The sequence below is a fragment of the Leucopleurus acutus genome (genome assembly GCF_964270905.1).
Source record: "Leucopleurus acutus genome assembly, chromosome: Y".
NCBI classification, from domain to species: Eukaryota; Metazoa; Chordata; class Mammalia; order Artiodactyla; family Delphinidae; genus Leucopleurus; species Leucopleurus acutus.
This window is the reverse complement of record NC_139164.1, coordinates 9,510,489-9,531,794: the sequence shown is the minus strand read 5'-3', so window position 1 is coordinate 9,531,794 and position 21,306 is coordinate 9,510,489. Positions and strand designations below refer to the sequence as shown.

The 21,306-nt window shown below is 38.4% G+C and overlaps 2 protein-coding genes across 6 annotated transcripts in view; both read right to left on the bottom strand.

Annotated features, from left to right (window-relative positions):
• The window catches only part of LOC309978913 (zinc finger X-chromosomal protein-like), a 61,580-nt gene extending 52,726 nt beyond the window's left edge, over nucleotides 1–8,854 (bottom strand). Inside the window, exon 1 of one of the 2 annotated variants that reach the window (XM_082865589.1) lies at nucleotides 8,609–8,854. The gene's annotated coding sequence lies outside the window, so the exon portion shown is untranslated. Of the gene's footprint in view, nucleotides 1–1,969; nucleotides 2,051–8,608 lie in introns of those variants that run through there. The other variant, XM_082865587.1, reaches the window with a different exon arrangement.
• Nucleotides 4,752–21,306, bottom strand: part of LOC309978914 (eukaryotic translation initiation factor 2 subunit 3-like) — a 38,632-nt gene continuing 22,077 nt past the window's right edge. For 3 of the 4 annotated variants that reach the window (XM_082865591.1, XM_082865592.1, XM_082865593.1), the window contains one exon: nucleotides 18,694–21,288. In XM_082865591.1, the coding sequence (XP_082721717.1) occupies nucleotides 21,225–21,288 (64 nt within the window). In that variant the 3' untranslated portion in view covers nucleotides 18,694–21,224. Of the gene's footprint in view, nucleotides 5,792–8,608; nucleotides 8,654–18,693; nucleotides 21,289–21,306 lie in introns of those variants that run through there. The other variant, XM_082865594.1, reaches the window with a different exon arrangement.

The window sequence follows — 21,306 nt, the reverse complement described above, 5'->3', positions numbered from 1 at the left end:
GCGTGCCTAGAGCCCATGCTCTGCAATGAGAAGCTGCTGCAGTGAGAAGCCTGTGCACTGCAAGGAAGAGAAGGGAGTGGGGAGCTCACTGCAACTAGAGAAAGCCTGGGCGCACCACCAAAGACCCAACGCAGTCTTTATTAAATAAATTTATTTAAAAAAAGAAAAGAAAAAAGGAGCAGCTGTCAAGAACACATGAGTCATTCAAGAAGCAGCAATACTCGATAATTTTTCTAATAAAGAAAACACTGATCAACTTACTACTAGTTTTCATTATTTCTCAACTTTAAAAGTTCTCCCCAATGGTTGGAGCCAGAACTGCTAAATAAATACGAAGCACAGCTTAGGTGTTCCATCAGTCTACCTCAGAATCTACCTTTTCTAGTCTCAATTTCCAGTATGCCCCTACCTATACATCCACTCTAGTCAAACTTTAAATATGTGCTGTCTTCTGAAGAAGCTTCAAACTTAAAATATGCCCTTTCCCTACTTCTATCTCCACCTAATGAAGTCCCACAAATTTTCAGTAAGTACCTTCCTAGAATTCCTCCTACTTCAGGGACCCTTTCCGAATGCTCCAAATGAAGACCTCGCATTCCTATGAAACCTTAGCAGTGAACTTCTTGCAGGCATCATCCGATTTTCGGAACTTTTTCAATCTTTACTAGTACAGCGCAAAGCTCACACAGGCTTAAAGAGTTCACCAATAAACCTGAATAATATACAATGTAAAGTACTGTAAAGAATGGGACTGTACCTTAAGACTTTTCAAATAAGACAAAATCTAAACAGCAGCACGGTACAAAAACTCGTAAATAATGCATCACTTTATCGTACTTCAGTAAGAAAACCCCATTTCCAACTCTTACTATATACAGTGTAAAATTATCACTAGTCGCTTAAACGGAAGTTTCCAACAAAATTTTTCCAGCTAAGGAAAAGAAGACTTCAGACTTTTAATCGCTTTCGAAGTATCTGTATCCTGCGGCACAAAAAAGAGTTACGAGCACTTTTTTCCCATCAAATTCATTTTCTATTACTGAGATACTCAGGGAGGCAACTGGTGGAAAACCTCAAGATAGGCACGTCAAGGTGCATGTATGACTTTACTTAAGTAAAAATAAAATTTCCTAGATTCTCATTTGCCTTCGTGAGCTCAGGTGCCTAGGCGGTCATCGGCCCTAACCGCCCTAGGGTGGCTTCAAGGGCGGGGGTAAGGCGCGAGGTCGTGATTGCCAGCAGCTCAGCTAAAATACAGCGGAAACTGCAGCCAGCCAGCAAGCTGCGGTAGGCAGGGCAGGAAAGAGGCGCTGCCGCCGAGCGCCTGGAGCCCGAGGGCTCATCACGACTGGAAGGACCACGGCCGCTGTAGGCAGCGAGCACGCCCCCTCCGCGCGTACACGCTGCCGTACCGGGCCGCCGGTACCCGCCACCCGAGCCGCCGCCGTCTGCTCTCCGACCCCACCTCACGGGCTGTAGCGGAATTTCGCCTTCAAAAGCCACCTTCAAGATGGCGGCTCCCCCTCCCAGCCATCCCCTGCAGCAGGCGTAAATCCGCCGCCATCTTGTCCCCCCTCGCCCCCCCAACCCCGTCTATATTTACATAGCGAAAATCGGGCAGGCCGGCCAGCGGCCTTCACCTCCCGCCTACAGCCCTCGCCTCCTTGCCAGGCCTCACTCGCGCGCGGTGCCCGGGCCGGCCGCGGCGCCAACCCGATGCCCCTCGGCCGCCTCCCGGGCCACAGGGAGACCCTCCCCCAGATCCCGCCCGGTAACAGAGCGCGCCTCCGCCGCTGCTCGGGGCAGCCGGGCTCCTTCCTGGGCCTAACTGCGGCCTCCTTGGGGCCTGCTCGCCGCCGCACGCCACACCGACCCGCCTAGCGCATAAAAGCGCCACACGGGCCGCCGACCAGGCCGAGACCAGGCCGTCCCACTCGCTCTAGGCCCCGCGGCCGCGTCCCAGACTCACCAGACCCGGGTGCGGGCGCTCGGCGACGGTGGCGGGTGCCGCAGGCCGGCCTTTCTCTGGAGCACTGGGCCGGGCTCCGGCTGGTGGGGCGGGCGGAGGGAGGGAGGAGGGGCCGAGCTCGGAGCTGACAAAAAGCGGCCCAGCTCCCCGGCACGGGCCCGCCGTCAGCACGTCACGTCACCGCCTGGGACAGAAACCCAAGAAAATACGGAAGGGTGAAGTCCCCTCTTCGGCCCGGTTGGTCCCTCGGCGCCTCGTGTCGAAGCCACTCAGGCCTTTCGACCTGAGAGTATAGTTGCCGTGCTGCGGCGGGGTCTCCGGCGGCCTGACTGACAACGTTCCTTTCTCCTCCTCCGCGCTCCCGCCCGCCGCCGCCGCCGCACACGCGCCACTGCCGCCGCCTCGGCCGTAAAACCCACGCAGGGCCGCGGTCCGCCAACCCCGCGGAAAAACAGGAGGTCCGCACCTGGGCGGACTGGGTTCTGCCCAGAGACGTACCGCGTCTCGGTGCGGGTCGTGGCCCAGGTACTTGCTCGAGTTGTTTGCAAGCTGTCAAGACCCATGCCTGCAGAAAATGTGTTTTCTTCATCCTTGTAGCTAGAAAATTTAGCAACCCCCGCCGTACCCTTCCTTTGCTTAAAAAGAAAAAAAAAAAAAAATTGAAATAAAATGAAAATAGACTTGCCACTCTGAATGGTTTGTGGGCAAGAGGAGCAGGCGGCTTGTTCTACAACTACCAAATATTTTCCTTTTTAAAAGTTAGAGAACCTGATATTAATGTAATGTGGGAAAGGATTAAACTTTGAAAGCGATTTTGCACATTTCAATGAACAATTTTTAACGTATCGTTAATTTTCTATGTACCTTGTGTTTGAGGATTTCTGAGCCTATTGAAATGTAAGTCTTGTGTATTTGTTTCATAAATAACGCTTTTTTTTGTATTTCAGTATTCTTTAATAAATATATATACTGGCAGAATTGGCCATGGATTTTTTTTTTTAAAGCAAGCTACATAAACAGCTCTTTAAACGTTAAAAAGGCCTGAAAGGGAAAAATTTGATTAAACAGACATTTATCAGCTCCGAAACCATGTATTTTCTGTTTTTATTACTTTAAATTTCTCTGCTATCTTTCCATACTGAACTTGGGGTCCAAACTTCGAAAGATGGTAGTAAAAAGTGAAAAAATGTTGCCTTTCTCTATATTAATCTGGAATCCGACATGCTGTATTTCCTCAGTATGGACCTAAACGATAAAGACATTTTAAATAACAAGGAATACAAAAATAACAGAGCCAACAGAATACAGGTGGAGAAATCTCTTTAAATGTAGAGGCCAAATATTTAAGTTTTCTATCATACATATTGTCAAAACTCCCAGAATGCAACTCGTCCTTGCCTCACATACATTAAAATCATGAAATGCTTTGTAAAAGGAAAAACAGAGGTACAGTTAGAAATCTCTGGGAAAGTCTCTGGGTGATAGTTTTCCATTCGAGTCCATAGCTTAGTTTTGTTTTTGTTTTTTCTGAGTGACTAAATATCCTTTCAGAAATCACAAAAGACAACATGTCATTATTGTTTATAGAAAACTACAAAAGGCTGTGATAGAATATATTTTCACAGAAAGGTGAAGAAAAATATTTTTTCAGGTGAAAAAGAACTAGCTTAACTTCAAATATAATTAACATAATTTCAAAATAATGACAACCAGTGTTTAAATATTTTCCAAAGGCCTTGTTTAATGTTATGGTATGCTAAGAATGGGGTCTGACATCATCCTTTCAACTGTAGTTAACATAATCAGAACACAAGAAGATAATGTCAGTATTCTTGTTAGATCTCCCATGATTATAAAAAATACTAGTAGGACCATCAGTATAAAGCACTTAAGAAAACAGTGGCCACAGTAAAAAGAAAAAGATGTTTCCTAATTTCAGAGTTAAGTAGTAGTTTAGACAGTGTTATTTTTATAATAGCCTTTTAATATTTCATACATTAAAAGATTGTTAGCCTTTGACAGGATACAAGTGATGGCCTAATTATATTTGTTAGATAGACCATTATTAGAATTCAAGAAAGATTATTTAATAGATGACTATACATATGAAGTCAACTATATTACATTAGCTTTTTTAAAATGCAAAGTCATTTGTATTTCAAATACATTTATGGATAGCAGTAAAGAAATACCACTATATGACAAATCATTTTACCAGAAATACATGTAAAAATACAAGATACTTATGATAAAATGAAGAAGTATGAATAGAGATGTGAAATTGTTTAACATTATAAAATATTAAAGTAGTTACAGTAAGACCTTTAGTACACCTAACATCACCGTGAGTTTTAAAGGATCTCCTACATTCTATCTTGTATTAAAATTATTGATCATTGTTTTAGTATTAGGGGAGGGGCCTACAAAATTCTGGACACAGAGTGACGAAGATGTGCTTGGTTCTTGCCTTTGGGGAACTCCATATAAGAAACTGCGCCTGACAATAAAAACGTTCAGAAGTGCTTTCACTTTCACAAAGAAATACACGAAAGGAAAATTTAGAAAGACTGGCCTTCCCTGGTGGCGCAGTGGTTGAGAGTCCGCCTGCCAATGCGGGAAACGCGGGTTCGTGCCCCGGTCTGGAAGGATCCCACGTGCCGCGGAGCGGCTGGGCCCGTGGGCCATGGCCGCTGGACCTGCGCGTCCAGAGCCAGTGCTTCGCAGCGGGAGATGCCACAATAGTGGGAGGCCCGCGTACCGCACAAAAAAAAAAAAAAAAAAAAGAAGCAGCTTCCACATTTTTAGGGATTTGTTATTGCAGCATCCCACTTCTCAGTACCCATAATCTGTATTAGTCAGTGTTCTCCAGTGTTGACCTATAACAAACCCAGTTATTTCTTCAGGAAAAAAGGGGAGGGGTTTTGAGATCAGCATAGAATTGCTATTCACAGTCTGCAACCATGGGTGAGCCACACACAAGTTCCAGCACAATAAGCAAAGGAGAACACTTCTATAGAGGGGAAAAGGAAGTTATGAGGGCTGTAGTAAACAGAGAGCCCATGGGCTTTCATTGGCTGAGTTCTTGCCAGGGAAGAAAAGGACTCTTTCTTCTTCCTGCTGGGGTCTACTATTTTTGCAGAGCATGAGAGCTTCCCATTCCAGTCTCTCAACTTCATTATATAGAGGTTTCTGTTTATTAAAATTTTTCATTTTCCCCTTTTGATCAAGATTTTTTTCTGAAAGCATCACTGATCAAAAGTCAGCTTTTCTAGTTTCAGCAGTTTTGTCCCTCAGGGTCAGGAAGGACCTTTCCTGGGTGTATTTTCTCACATCAGTCAGAATGTGTACAGATTGGAATCGTACTGAGGTCATATTCAAGCAATAGGCAGGGGTAGGAAGGAGAACTCTCAGGGATCTTTTATCTAAAGTTCATATGTTACATAGAGCATAGACACTGCAGACCATCTAAAGCAGTATGTCATCATCAGAGGTTTGGTGACAAATTTTCATCAGTCCTGGTCTGGATGTCTTCAGAAAGCTGTCTCATCAGATGTTTTCTACTTCTATTCCAAGGAGTCTTTAGTTTAAGGTCACCAGATAATGCACAGGTCCAGTCAGCGTTCAGTGCTTTTTATTTTTAGGTGTGCCACGTGAATCCAAGAGTCTTTCCCTGGAGATTGATGCCACATGGTTGTTTAGCTGTACCTGATAAAGGTCCCTCCACTGAGTTGAAAATAATCTGTCTGAAGGTATCTTTTCCAAGACACAAAATCTCTAAGTTGCAAGGTGTGATGCTTCAGGTCTTCATCTTCAGAGAGTGCACTGTGAAAATATTGCTCTATGAAAACATGGTTATTTGTAATAGCAACACTTGGCCTTACAGGATATTGAGTAATTCTGGTAAGAGGTTTTGAGGGGATCTATGAGAACCTTTTTTTTTTTTTTTTTTTTTTTTTGTGGTATGCAGGCCTCTCACTGTTGTGGCCTCTCCCGTTGCGGAGCACAGGCTCTGGACGCGCAGGCTTAGTGGCCACGGCTCACGGGCCCAGCCGCTCTGCAGCATGTGGGATCCTCCCGGACCGGGCCAGGAACCCGTGTCCCCTGCATCGGCAGGCGGACTCTCAACCACTGTGCCACCAGGGAAGCCCTATGAGAATCTTGATGGGAGGGGTGGCTGTGAATTTTGCCAATACCAGCTGGAGATTTTGCCCATACGGAGGTGGTAGCTGATTCAATAGGGACAAATGATCAGCTTTTCCAGAATGTGCTCTCGTACTGACAGAGACGCAACACATAAAAGATGTCAAAGGGTCATTTAATTCACCTGGTTGATGACTTTGATGACTACTGTCAATTCTAGAATTAGTTTCCATTTTGGGGAGGAGCAATTCCAGCATGATGCTCCTGTAAGAAGTCTCTGCCTAATACATGAAAAGGGGTGGAGGAACCAGTGAGAAAAGGGTGTGTGTCTGTCAAAGCTCCTGAACAAAAGGGCATAGGTTCAGAGACAGGAACCTCTTGAGGTTCGTTAGAGATCCCACTCTGAAAGATTTCAGTGATCCAAGGCAGGGGCTCTTGGTAGTAGGCGGGTAGAGCACCAAGAGTGTGGCTCCAGTGCCAGTTAGGGCCGGAAGCAGGTTCATCCTGAGTGAGGAGAACTGCTTCCCCAAGCTGCTTAACAGGGAGGAGTGGGAAGAGCCCCTGTAGTTCCTCAGAGCTCCATCACTGAGAACTGGGAGGACGTGAAAGGCTGGTTACTGGGTCAAGGTGCCTGAAATGCCTAAATTAACAATCTCTTTTTCAATCTCTGCCTCTTGGCAAAAACAGTAGAAACTAGAGGGATTTTTTTTTTTTTTTTTTTTTTTCTTTTAGGAGACTTCATTTGCTGGAGTTGAAGATGAAGAATTTCAGCAGTGTTCCTTTTAGGTGGCTTACCTAGAAGGTGAGAGAGCTGGTTTACCAGATAAACTAAATCTGCATGGACATAGTTTCCCATTCCATCCTGGTCCTTTTAACCACAAGGGGAAAACAATCCTTATTTAGTCCATTAGTAAACAAGAGTTAAAAGCTACCCAGGGGAATCAACATTTAAAGGAAGAACAAGAATTCAACAATTATTTGAAGTCAATTGTAATAGTCATGAACAGGTTCATCAGATTTTGTGTGCAAGCCTGAATTTCGTTACAACCAGCAGGCTTTGGAAAAGCCCTAGGAATTTCTCCATGAAGTTGCCTGATGACCGTCTGAGCGTGATCATATAATAAGTTAGTGGGCTCATCTCCCAGTTGTAATTCTAGAGACCTTTGAGGACTTTCCCAATTAGGGGTTTTCACCTGAGGCTGGGCATGCCCTTCACAGCACATTATCAGCTGATATAAATCAGAGAAACTAGGTTGGTAAGTTTGAATGAATATATTAATTTCGTTAACAAATCTATGAGAGTCTTTGGTTATGTTAGGAAAATCTTTGACTATGGCTTGCAGTTCAGCTTTAGTCCAGTGAGAATAAGAAATTAAGGGTTTAGCTTCTGGATCCTTAGAAGGCTTAATTTTAAAGGGACAAGTTCCGATGGGTACAGAGGAAAAGGGGGTGGGGAGAGTTTCAGGGAAAAAGGAAGTTTGGTTAATAGAATTAGTATAGAGGATTTGAGGGTATAGGGGAGGCATAGGTACAAGAAAAGGAGGAAGATGGCACAGAGGCAGAGCCTGAGACAAAGAAGCCAAGGAAGAGAAGCCTGAGGCTTTGGAAACCATTTTATCTGTCTTTATCATTTCCTTGCCTCAGTTAATCTTAAAAATCTCGTTTCGCAAAGAGGAAATTTTAGACTTCTGATAACTTCTGGCAGCTTCCGAATACAAACTGAAAGAGGCATTGCATTCAGTTTTGGAAATTTTAGAGCCACTGTAGTCCAATTCAGTTTTAAGAAAAGTTAAGTTTGGGTTTGTTCAAAATTAGCAGAAAATTAGTTTGGGGTCTGCAACTGTGACCGAGCCATTTGCACATCCCACGTAGCACAAGAAGGAGAATACTTTTATAGAGAGGAGAAAGAAGTAATGGAGTGCTGTAGTAAACAGAGTTCAGGGGTTTTCATTGGCTGAGTCCTTGCCAGGAAAGAAGACAAGTCTTTCTTCTTCCTGTTGGGCTTGCTACCTCACAGAGTGTGCAAGTTCCCTGCTGGCCTCCCGACTCCATTTAATTTTTTTAAACATTAAAAAAAAGAAGCAAAGATAAACAGTGAAAGAATGAGAGACATACAGAGACAGAGACACAGAGACAGGACAGAGAGACAGAGAGAGAGAAAGACAGATTTATTTTAAGGAAATGCCTCAGGAGATTATGGAGCTGCAGAAGTCCAAAATCTGCAGTGTAGGCCAGCAGGCTGAAGACCAAGGAAAATGTTGATGCTATGGTCTGAAGGCAGCCTTTTCCTCTTCAAGCCTTTAACTGATCGATAGAAGCCCATCAATATTACGGAGGGTAATCTGTTTTCCTAAAAATGTTAACCTCATTTGAAAAAACACCTTTACAGAAACACGTCAAATAATGCTGGACCAAATATCTGGGTAACCTGTCCTAGCCAACCTGACCCATAAAATTAACTATCACCCTAAGCATGACTTATAAAAATTTATCATTTACCTTGGACAATGAGCAAGTTGCATGTTGTGCTGTAATTTGCTGCATCTATAAAATAATATCAAGTATAAATTTTAACCTGCATATTTAGTCCATACATATTCAGCAAATAAAATTAGTTTAAAATTTTGATGGTCAATGAGGTGATTTTCAAGCAGTATTTTTCACACTTGTTGAATAAGGTTATTTAATTTCTAAAAATCACCACCAGCTTAATTATACTTTATAGTTATAAGTCACAAGGGATGAAAAACTAGCACTACTAAATAGGTAAAAATCAATATATGAAGCCTAGAAAAAATAATCAGCAGCAATAAGCACCCCTCATACATGGTTTGGGGCTTTTATATATCATTTCCCACAAAAAGCAAACAGCTTTCCTTAAAGAAAAGACAATTCCCTGGCTAGGACATCTTATACCATAAATTAAGAAAATAAAGTATTAAAAATTAGTAGTGTTTCTAAACATGTCACAACCCAATAAAAAGAGGATTCCATTTGCTAAAGATGAGAATATTTGTATCAAAACTATATTAACTACAAAAGAGTCAAATATATCAATGGTGTCCACATTTATGAATTTATAGTGACATTTCAAAAAATGATCACTTTTGATAAAGTAGGCAAGAATATACAATGGAGAAAAGACAGTCTCTTCAATAAGTGGTGCTGGGAAAACTGGACAGCTACATGTAAAAGAATGAAATTAGAACACTCCCTAACACCATACACAAAAATAAACTCAAAATGGATTAGAGACCTAAATGTAAGGCCAGACACTATACAACTCTTAGAGGAAAACATAGGCAGAACACTCTGACATAAATCACAGCAAGATGTTTTTGACTGACCTCCTAGAGAAATGGAAATAAAAACAAAAATAAACAAACAGGACCTAATGAAACAAAAGCTTTCTAACAGCAAAGGAAACCATAAACAAGATGAAAAGACACCCCTCAGAATGGGAGAAAATACTTGCAAATGAAGCAACTGACAAAGGATTAATCTCCCAGATTCACAAGCAGCTCACGCAGCTCAATACCAGAAAAACAAACAACCCAATCCAAAAACGGGCAGAACACCTAATTAGACATTTCTCCAAAGAATATATACAGATTGCAACAAACATATGAAAGAATGCTCAACATCATTAATCATTAGAGAAATGCAAATCAAAACTACAATGAGATATCATCGCATACCAGTCAGAATGGCCATCATCAAAAATCTACAAACAATAAATGCTGGACAGGGTGTGGAGAAAAGGGAACTCTCTTGCATTGTTGGTGGGAATGTAAACTGATACAGCCACTATGGAGAACAGTATGGAGGTTCCTTTTTAAAAAGCTAAAAACAGAACTACCATACGACCAAGCAATCCCACTACTGGGCATATACCCTGAGAAAACCATAATTCAAAAAGAGTCATGTACCACAAAATTCACTGCAGTTCTATTTACAACAGGACATGGAAGCAACCTAAGTGTCCATCGACAGATGAATGGATAAAGAAGATGTGGCACATATATACAATGGAATATTACTCAGCCATAAAAGAAACGAAGTTGAGTTATTTCTAGTGAGGTGGATGGACCTAGAGACTGTCATACAGAGTGAAGTCAGTCAGAAAGAGAAAAACAAATACTGTATGCTAACACTTATATGTGGAATCTAAAAAAAAAAAAGTTCATGAAGAACCTAGGGGCAGGATGGAATAAAGACTCAGACTTACTAGAGAATGGACTTGAGGACACGGGGAGGGGGAAGGGTAAGCTGGGACAAAGTGAGAGAGTGGCATGGACATATATACACTACCAAATGTAAAACTAATAGCTAGTGGGAAGCAGCCGCATAGCAATGGGAGATCAGCTTGGTGCTCTGTGACCACCTAGAGGGGTGGCATAGGGAGGGTGGGAGGGAGACGCAAGAGGGAAGAGATATGGGAACATATGTATATGTATAACTGATTTACTTTGTTATAAAGCAGAAACTAACACACCATTGTAAAGCAATTATACTCCAATAAAGATGTTAAAAAATAAAAAAGGAGCAATATAATTTGAAATTGGGCTGAAGGTATTACTGTGAGCACACCTCCCAGAGAGTCCTGATTCATTCAGTGTGTTACTCAGTCAGCTGACATGGGTCTAATTATTTGCTTCCCTAAAATGACTGATGACTCCTTTATGATGAATTCTACTCAGTCATAACTCTTTGATTGCTCCAATGAAGTCACCTACTATTTTCATGTTCGTGTTTTTAAGTAATGGTTGGTTAATTGTCTTTTCATGTGTAAGATCTCATTTTGATAACAAGGTTATCTCAAAGGTTAACTTCTTACATGAGTTGGGTGTAATTCCCTTTTAAATTACTATCTGAATATTTAGGACAAGATACTGTTTTCTTATAAGCTGGGCAAAGTTCTGCTATAAAGCCTACTTTGTGTGCATGTATTTGTGGTAGAGGATTCATCAATTTTTATTTCATTTTCATTTCTTGATTCCATTAGGAACTCCATATATTTTATTTTTTTAAATAAATTTATTTTTGGCTACATTAGGTCTTCATTGCTGCATGCAGGCTTTCTTTAGTTGCGGGGAGCAGGGGCTACTCTCTGTTGCGGTGCGTGGGCTTCTCATTGCGGTGGCTTCTCTTGTTGTGGAGCACAGAGGCATGGGTTCAGTAGTTGTGGCACACGGGCCTAGTTGCTCTGCGGCACGTGGGATATTCCTGGACCAGGGCTCAAACCCATGTCCTCTGCATTGGCAGGTGGATTCATAACCACCGTGCCACCAGGGAAGCCCTACAGATTTTATTTTTAAATGGCCTATTTGTGAATTTTAAAATGTATATTTCTAAAGTGATTCAAAATATACATGTTTTTCAATTTTTATCAAATATATCATTTTCTCTTTTATGACTATTATTCTTTATGAATTCTATATTTACCAGTCAGTGATGCAAGCAATTAGTCAATTTTTTACATTCTTTTAAAATATTAATGTTTAGTATCCTTGATTATTTTTCTTGGCTGTCTTTTATAAATTTGTTTTATATTTTCTTTTCACTCTTTTCTACGCATTTATCTTTTGTCATTTATAGAAGACTGCTAATTGTCCAACATCTTTTCTCTCCACAATTTTATCTATAATTTTAACAGAATTGTAGTTGGACACATGGCTTTGCAAGTAAAAGTCACATTTCCCAGTCTCCTAAGATACTATCTGATTCATCATCACAAAACAAAGTTCTAATAGAATGCAGAACAAGCTATTATGTGTCTTTTCAGGGTCTTGCCTTTCAAATAATTGCATGCACAGACCCTTGGTCTCTTTCACACTTTCTGATGGCTGATGTGTGATAGCTTTTTTTACAGCTGTCCTGGAGATGTAAATTAAAAAGCTGATATTAAGTTTAGCATGGCTGCTTATCAACCTTTAACTATTCCCCAATCATGAATCGATTTATGAGGGCAAAACAGAGTTCTTCATTTCTACCTATCTAAACTGTGTATTTATTAACATATTTGGCAGTGTTTTTAATAGAGGTACATCACTTGCATACTAAATTATTAGTTCTTTATCCAAGCACTTCAGCTTTAAAACAGAAACTTTGATCAATCTCAGCTTTAAAACAGAAATTTTGATAAATCCCACTTTTTTTTTTTAACTGTTGGTTCTAACTAGTTCATTATTTTCATTTTTGTTTCTTCTCTAACTAGTTAAGTATTTTGGTGTATTCTTAAATTTTGATACCAGGGTCAGGACATTGCTATGTTTTTACCAATTATTCATATCAAATGATACCACTTGAAGCCAGAGAATGTACCCTTTATCAGTGCTGCTCAAGTTTTCTGCAGTAAAGAATTACCTTTAATTTTTAATTTACCAACCTACTGTAGGCTGATGCTTTTGTAAAATATTATAAAAATAAATTAAAAGTGAAGGGAATTAGATTCAGACAGGAAAAATACTTCGTCAATAGCTATAAAAGTTTCTAAGCTCTTAGTCTCAATTTTTGTACTATCTTGTCATAGATGGGTCAGAAAAACTGTTCATAGATTACATCCCTCCAAAAATCATAGTTCCAGTAGCATCGGTCTATATAATATATAAACCATGTAATACAGACTTACATTGTATGATTAAAAGTTAACAGTTCTTGCCATAAGAGCTCTTGAAAAGGTATGACATCTTTTGAAAAAACAATGACTCTTGTCTAATTTATTTCTTCTTTTAATTTTCATAAAAGAATTTGTATTTATAAAAGTACACTTTCAGGGCTTCCCTGGTGGCGCAGCGGTTGACAGTCTGCCTGCCGATGCAGGGGACACGGGTTCGTGCCCCGGTCTGGGAAGATCCCACATGCCGCGGAGCGGCTGGGCCGCGTGAGCCGATGGCCGCTGAGCCTGCGCGTCCGGAGCCTGTGCTCCGCGGCGGGAGGGGCCTTAACAGTGAGAGGCCCGTGTACCGCAAAAAAAAAAAAAAAAAAAAAAAAAAGTACACTTTCAGAAAGCAACAGACAACAGAATAGGGATAATCTTTATATAAGCATACTTTAGTATAAACTGTGGTACACCCAGACAATGGAATATTATTCAGTGCTACAGTGAAATGAACTACCAAGCCATGAAAAGACATGGAGGAAAGTTAAATAGAAGCACTAAGTAAAAGAAGTCAATCTGAAAAGGATACATTCTGTGTGATTCCAACTCTAAGACACACTGGAAAAGGCAAAAGTATGGAGACAAAGAGAAGATCACTGGTTGCTAGGGATCAAGGGAAATTTACAGCGGTAAAAGCCTAAATTTTAAAAAAAAGTCTCAAATCAATAATCTAACTTTACACCTTAGGGAATAAAAAAGGCAGAGGTTCCAAAAGCTGGTAGCACAAAGAAAGTAACAGTAGAGAAGAAACAACAGAGAAAAGCAATGAAATCAAAAGTTGGTTCTTGGAAAGAGAATAAAATTGACAAAACTTTAGGCAGACTGACAAAAAAACAGAGCTCACGACTACAACAAATGAAAATGGGAACATTACACAAACCCTCCTTAAACTTTTACCAAAAAATGAGTAGGAAACAGTTCAAAATTCATAGCACAATACCAGCATTACAGTAACAAGAAAGCCAAAGATATCACAAGAAAATGACAAATCAATACCTCAAAATATGAATCAAAATATGACATTTAATCAATACAACATACCACATTGTTCTGGGGTAAATTGTGTCCCCATCCCCCAAACGCAGAATAGTACTGAATTTGGAGATAGGCCTTTAAGGAGGCAATTAAAGCAAATCGAGGTCATTGGGTGGGCCCTAAACCAGTGTAGTGTTCTTATAAGAGGAAATTTACAAAAATAAAGAGATATCGGGGAGGTACACACACAGAGGAAAGATCTGAGGAGAAAGCATCATGTGGCCCTCTGCAAGCCAAGCAGAGGCCTTAGAAGAAACCAAATCTGCCAACACATGATTTCAGACTTCTGGCCTCCATACCTATGAGGGAATAAATTTCTGTTAAGATACCTCATCTGTGGTACTTTATATGATAGCTGCAGAAAATGAATAGTGATACCTCAGTATCAAAGGGGGACTGGTTCCAGGAGCCCCTGCATATTCCCAAATCTTGGGTGCTTAAGTCCCTTACAGAAATGATGTAGTACCATCAGCCCTCTGCATCCATGGGTTTCAAAACCTGTGAATATGGAGGGCTGACTATATATTTATTGATAAAAATCTGCATATAAGTGAATCTGCACAGTCCAAACCCATGTTGTTCAAGGGTCAACTATATAATCTTAATTTAATCAATATAATATATAATATCAACAGAATAAACAGCAAAAGTCACATGATGAACTGAACAGATGCAGAAAAAAACATAAAATGCAAACCTTTTCACAATAGAAACACTCAGCAAAGAATAAAAAGGAACTTCCTAAATTTGATAAAGAACACCTACCAAAAGACAACAAAATCATTATACTTAATGGCAAAATACTGGATAATGTTCTCTTAAGTGTAAGAAAATAATATTTACTGTCACCACTATTCAAAATTGTACTGGAATTTCTAGGTGGCTAGGCAAGAGAAAGTTCTAGAAATCAGACAAGAAAAAAGGCATCCATACTGGAAAGGAAGAAGTAAAACTTTATTAGAAGATGACATGATCTTATAGTTAGAAAATCTTAAGGAATCCACTAAAAAATCTATTAGAATTCATATATGAGTTCACCAAGGTTGCAGAATACAAGATCAATATACAAAACTCTATTTTATTTCTATTGAACAAAAAATCCAGGACTATACAATGGAGAAAGAATGGACTTGTATACAGTATCGAATCACTATGTTGTCTAACAGGAACTAACACAATATTGTAGGTCAATTATATTTCAAAAATAAACCAACCAACAACAAAAAAAACAAAGTCACAGAAAAAGCAGATTTTTGGTTACCAGAGATGGGGTGGGAGGAGCAAGAACTCATTGAAGGTGGTCAAAAGGTACAAACATTTTTAAGATAAATAAGTACTAGGGATGAAATGCACAAAATGATAAAAATAATTAAAATTGCTGTATGTTATACAAGAAAGTTGTTGAGTTTTCATCACAAGGAAAAATGTTTTTTCTATTTCTTTAATTTTGTATCTATAAGAGATGATGAATATTCACTGAACTTCTTGTGATAAACATTACATGGTATATGTAAGTCAAATCATTAAGCTGTACATGTTAAACTTACACAGTGCTGTATACCAATTATATCTCAATAACACTGGAAGAAAAAAAGGAAAAAATATGCTTCTAAGGACACTATCAAAACAATGAAATCAACCCATAAGAGAAAATATTGCAAATGACACCTGATAAAGCACTTGTATCCAGAGTATATAAATAACTCTTAAAACTCAGCAAGACGAATTAATCAATTAAAAAAAAGAGCAAATAATCTTCAGTCGTATGATTCAAGTCAGGACCACAATAAGCTATCACTTCTCACTTACTAGGATCAGTAGAATAAAACAGTGAAGTATGAAAAAGTGTGATGAGGGTATGGAAATCAGAATTCTCATATATCACTGGTGGAAATGTAAAATGGCACAGGTACTTTGGAAAAAAATCTCAGTTCCTCAAATGATTAAACATAATTATATGATCAAGCAGTTCCACTTCTTGGTGTATACCCAACAGAAATTAAAACATATATCCATTCCAAGACATGTACATGAATGCTTATAGCATCATTATTTATAAGTCAAAAAGTGGAAACCAAGTGTCTATCAACTGGCAAATGGATAACACAGCGTGGTACAGTCATACAATGGAATGTTTGCCCATAAAAAATGAAATCGTATAGATGAAGGTCCATGCTATAACAGCAACAAAGGATGGAAACATGCTATGTGAAGATGCACAAAAGACCAGATTATGATTCCATTCACATGAAATGTCCAAAGCAGGGAAATCTACAGACAGAAAGTAAATTAATGGTGTTTAGGGCTTGTCAAGGGTGCATGATATACAGAGAGAGGAATGGTGGGTAATACTAAAGAATACAGTATATTTGAGGTACGGAAATGCTCTAAAATTGATTGTGGTGACTGTTCACATAGGTGTGAATACACTAAAACACCACTGTTTTGTATAATTTAAATGGGTGAACTATATGGTATGTTAACTGTATTTCAATAAAGTTATCTTTAAAAAGTTTCATAGGTATTAAAGGAGAGACACAAATATACAAATAGAACTGGAGACTTCAATATTCCTCTCAAAAACTAATAAACAAGTAGGTAAAATATCTGTAAGGATACAGACCTATGAAGCACTGTCATTTTGACCTAATTGACAGTTAAAGAAGTATTAAGGTTTTTAGTAGAAGTGATACCATCTTAGGCCCATACCATTACCCCTGTCTTTCGCTCAACCTACCCAGTATGGTTCAGTAAATCACTTCTGTTGTCAAGGGCTTTAGTTAATTGATATTGTTTACAGTGGCTTGGATACAATGATGAAGACCTTTGCTGACATATTCCCAGCACACACCAGACTAGTTACCCAACTGTAAACCTTGACTTAGGGTTGCACATCCTGTTTCTAAGCATGTACCCCGATACCCTAGATTAACTATAAAACTGTCCTAATGGCCCCTCGATAGTGTAGAGTGCAGCTGCAAATGTTTATGGACCACTGTCTGATTCAGGTCCCACCCGCTAGGTTACCCTGTAATAAACTGAACCATTAATTATATGAAGCTGTCTGTCTCATTTTTAGTTCTCAGGATGCCTTCTCAGTTCAGTGAGCACTTTTTATTCCCTCCACCCTCCATCAAAAGCATTCCTGTCTAACAGCACTAAACATGTACTTTTCAAGCGCATATAAAATATTCAAAATATACCATATTCTAGGCCACAAAACAAACCTTAACAAAGTTTAAAAATAAAAACAAAATGTACTTTCTTGAGCTACAAGGAAATTAAATTAGATACCGGTAACAGAAAGATATCTGGAAAAATCCCAAATATTTGAGAACTAATCAAATACTTCTAAATACTCATGGATCAAAGAGAAAGTTACAAAGGAAAAATTTTATATAAATTAAATATGAAAATAGAACTTTTCACATTTGTGGGATGTAACTTAATTAGTACATAGAGGGAAATGTATAATACTAAACGGTGTGTTAGGGAGAAAACTAAGCTTCCAACTGAGGAAAAGAGAAGAGTAAATCAGATTTAGAAAAAGGAAATGGATAAAATATTTTTTAAGTGCAGAGATGAACACTGAAAAAGGAAAACAATAAAGAAAAAAGCCAAAGCTGGTTCTTTGATAAGATGAATAAATTCATAAACCTTTAGCCTAGCTGAGTAGGAAAAAAAAAAAGGCTCAAATTACCAGTATCAGGGATGAAACTAGTTATAACACTACAGACTCAAGTGTAGCCAGAAGATAATGGAATCTCATGAGTAACTTCTACCAAAATATCCAGAACTTACATGAAATGAACAAATTTTTGAGACAGAAACTACCGTAACTCACTCATGAATAGCTTACACTAAAGAAAGGAATTTAAATTGCAGGTAAGGGCTTCCCTGGTGGCACAGTGGTTAAGAATCTGCCTGCCAATGCAGGGGACACGGGTTCAAGCCCCGGTCTGGGAAGATCCCACATGCCGTCGAGCAACTAAGCCCATGTGCCACAACTACTGAGCCTGTGTGCCACAACTACTAAAGCCTGTGTGTCACAACTACTGAAGCCTGCATGCCTAGAGCCCGTGCTCCCCAACAAGAGTAGCCACCACAATGAAGCCCGCGCACTGCAAGGAAGAGCAGCCCCCATTCGCCACAACTAGAGAAAGCCTGCACACAGCAATGAAGACACAACGCAGCCAAAAATAAATAAATAATTTTTAAAAAAATAAATTGCAGGTAAAAATATTTCCATAAATATGAAAAAAAAAGAACTCAGATGGATTTTATGGCTTTGACTGACTTCCTTCACTTTAGCAAAAATATCAGTTCTGCACAAATTCATCCAAAATGTTGGAGAATACTTCTTCAGTTCATTCTAAGTCAGCATGCCTAATTTAAAAAATTAACTGAAGAAAAGAAAAATTCATACTAATAGATGAAAATCCTCAACTAGAAAAAAAGAGCAAACTTAACCTGACTTGTCTAAATAATTATTTCATTTACAAACATTACTCCTCAACTCTTCCCTCCTCTCGATACTTCAAAATTCTACATGAAGTACATTTAGTTTTCCATTCTACAAAGCACATTTTTCCAGGAAGATTTACTTTGAAGACTGTGTTCTCTGAACAGTGAAAGGACATTCAATTAATACATCTGCATAAACAGATGGCTAAAGTTCTTTAGCTAATACGATCATTTTCTGTAAAAGAACAGAAATATTAACTATAGAGTAGGCACACATATGAACAAGCATTTTTAAAACTGCCACTCTGAGTGTAGAGTGAGAGGTAGGTTGATGAGAGTATATAAACTTCTTAACTTTACTTTTTTCACTCCTAGTACTAAAATCTACAGTGTTTTAGACTTACGTTGTATCATTTAACAGCAAAGTAATAAAGAAGCCCATCTAGGTGAAATTTTATCTTGGATGTTTAGAATCCAAATTATTATCACCATTGCTACCATCACAAGTAAAAATATCCTTCATCTGTTACTATTTTCTTTTACTTAATTTTTTGTTTTGGGGCCTTTTGCTCACTTGTTACCTGTATGAGCCCTAAAAGTTTGCTGTACTTGTATCAGAAACAGGCAAACAACAAATACAGAAGAAATCATCATCCAAAGTAACATTTTTCACCATTCATGACTTTTCAGAGATATTAAAGGAGAAATGGTAGGGAAAGCTACTATTTTTTTCTCCCCTCATGATTAGCCTTTGAAATCACTACCTCCTTCCAACTCATTTCATTTTTCAAAACTGGTCTTCCATGGCCACAAATAATTACAGAATGAGCAGTGGACCTTTTGCTTCCCATGCTTCAACTACATGAATTTTTCACACAAACATAATTCATACAAAACTAACTTCAGAAGAATTATTACATTTTGAGGAAAGATTATTTTTTAAAAAAGCTCTACATATTCTCTCAATGATCTTACTGCCAGCTAAGTACTACTTTAAATACGGAGCTTATGATCTGTAGCATGTCTTTGATTTGTTGTTAATGAACGAATAAAAAACCATAGGCTATATCCTAGTTATGCTGTAGAAACCAAACTTAAAAGTGCTTTTGTTCATTGTATCCCGTGCTCACACAAATGTAAATATTCTCTGATCTTCTATGAAAATAAAATTCCCAAACACTTTACTTCTGGCTAAAATTACTGTTGAAACCAAAGGTCAAATATTAAACAATATGCTAGGTAGATAATAAAATTATGCTGGCACAGCTATACTAATAGCCAGTAAATTATACTAGCCAAAAACAGTATTAGACATTTATTTCCTTATGTTGAAAGATGCACTTAAGTCTACTTTATCTGTACTTACTCTTAACAGTAACAGAATAAGCATTATTATAATAAGCAGGTAAAAACAGTAAGAGAACAAGTAATAAAAGCAGAGGAAAAAAGAAGTCTTAAAAAATGAAAAGCTCTTGAATGACAAATTTACAAAAGTTTATCTCACTGTCAAATATAAACCACGGCACCCAACAACTGGAAAATACACCCTCCAAAAGAGGCATGTAATTTCATGGTTAAGGGTATAAACTGTGGAGCCAGATTATTCATGTTTGACTTCCAATCCTTTACTTGTTAGCTGTGAGACTTGGGCAAATTTCTTATCTTCCTTATGCCTGTTTCTTCAATGGTAAAATAGTGATAACTGTACCCAGCTCAGTGGAACTTTGTGACAAATTACTATATATAAAATGGGACAGTGCAAAGCACAAGCAAAGCATGCAATAAATGTGTAGTAGTGGGGTTTTTTTGCAGGCACAGGTTAGATTGTAGGAATTTTTAATATGAATTTATGAAAGGACTCCAGTGGCTCTGTGAGACTACTGAAATCACACGCAAAACTTTAGACTTGAATGCAATTTTCCGGGAGATAAAACTGTTTTTGCTCTTAAATTTATGACCTATCTGCCCCAAGAGCCTAAATGTTAATACTGTGTTTATGCTTTTTTAAAAATAATATACTCAATATTGGAAAATAGTTAAGCCTCCCAGGCTATGATATCTCAAATTATTACTTTTTAAACATAACTGGCTAGTGATCAAGTCAATTCAATGTATGTGGGCTAAGAAAAACAGATTAAACACTTCCTTTGGCAAACCGCTTATTTTTATTTTTTTCAAATGTAGATTAAAATCATCAATATGTCAATTTTGATAATCAGTAACTTCTAGTGAGTATTTTAAGAAAGAAAAATACTTGCTACTTGATAGAAAACAAAAGACTAGTATTAGAATCCATGTTATAATTATATAAACTTAACAGTTAAGATAAAACATAAAATTGGTTTAAGCTTCCTATGTTTCAGTCTAGGAACACAGTAAAGGGAGGGAAAGGTTTGTGCATGTAAATGAGCACCTACGCTCTAAAAGGACAATTTAATTTGAAGCTGTTAATTTTTGTTCTAAGTTTTAAAGAGAAAGCAAAATAAAATATGGCATAAAAAGGAAACCTAGTTTTGAAGGAGACTTTGTATCTTCAGGTTTTGACTGGTACAACAACCCTTCAGGCCCAGAAATACTCATAGACAAATCATGAAAAAATAAGAGAAAAACTTTATTTCAAACAGGGTCAGTGGTATGTATGTATGCTATAGAAAAGGCTGGTTGTAACAGCAGTTTCATTTCAAACCTGAATTGATGCACAAATGTGACAGTTTAATGATCAATTACTGCTAAAATGTGGATTAAATCCATCAACATGCCAATTCTGACATCTGTTATAGACACTATTATTTATTTTAGTAGTAGAGGCTAATTTTTATCAGAAGAAAATGAAAACAACCTTACGGTTTCTACTAATGTAATGAACTGTATCCCCAGTATTGCTCTGAAATTATACCACTAGGCTGCTAAGAGAAATTCTAACTTCATCCAAATGTATTATTTAACTGATAATCTTCAATCATCATCTACTGTTGGCTTGATGGTTACTCCTCTTCTTATCTGACCCCAACCAATTAAACTGAAAAATGAAAATAAA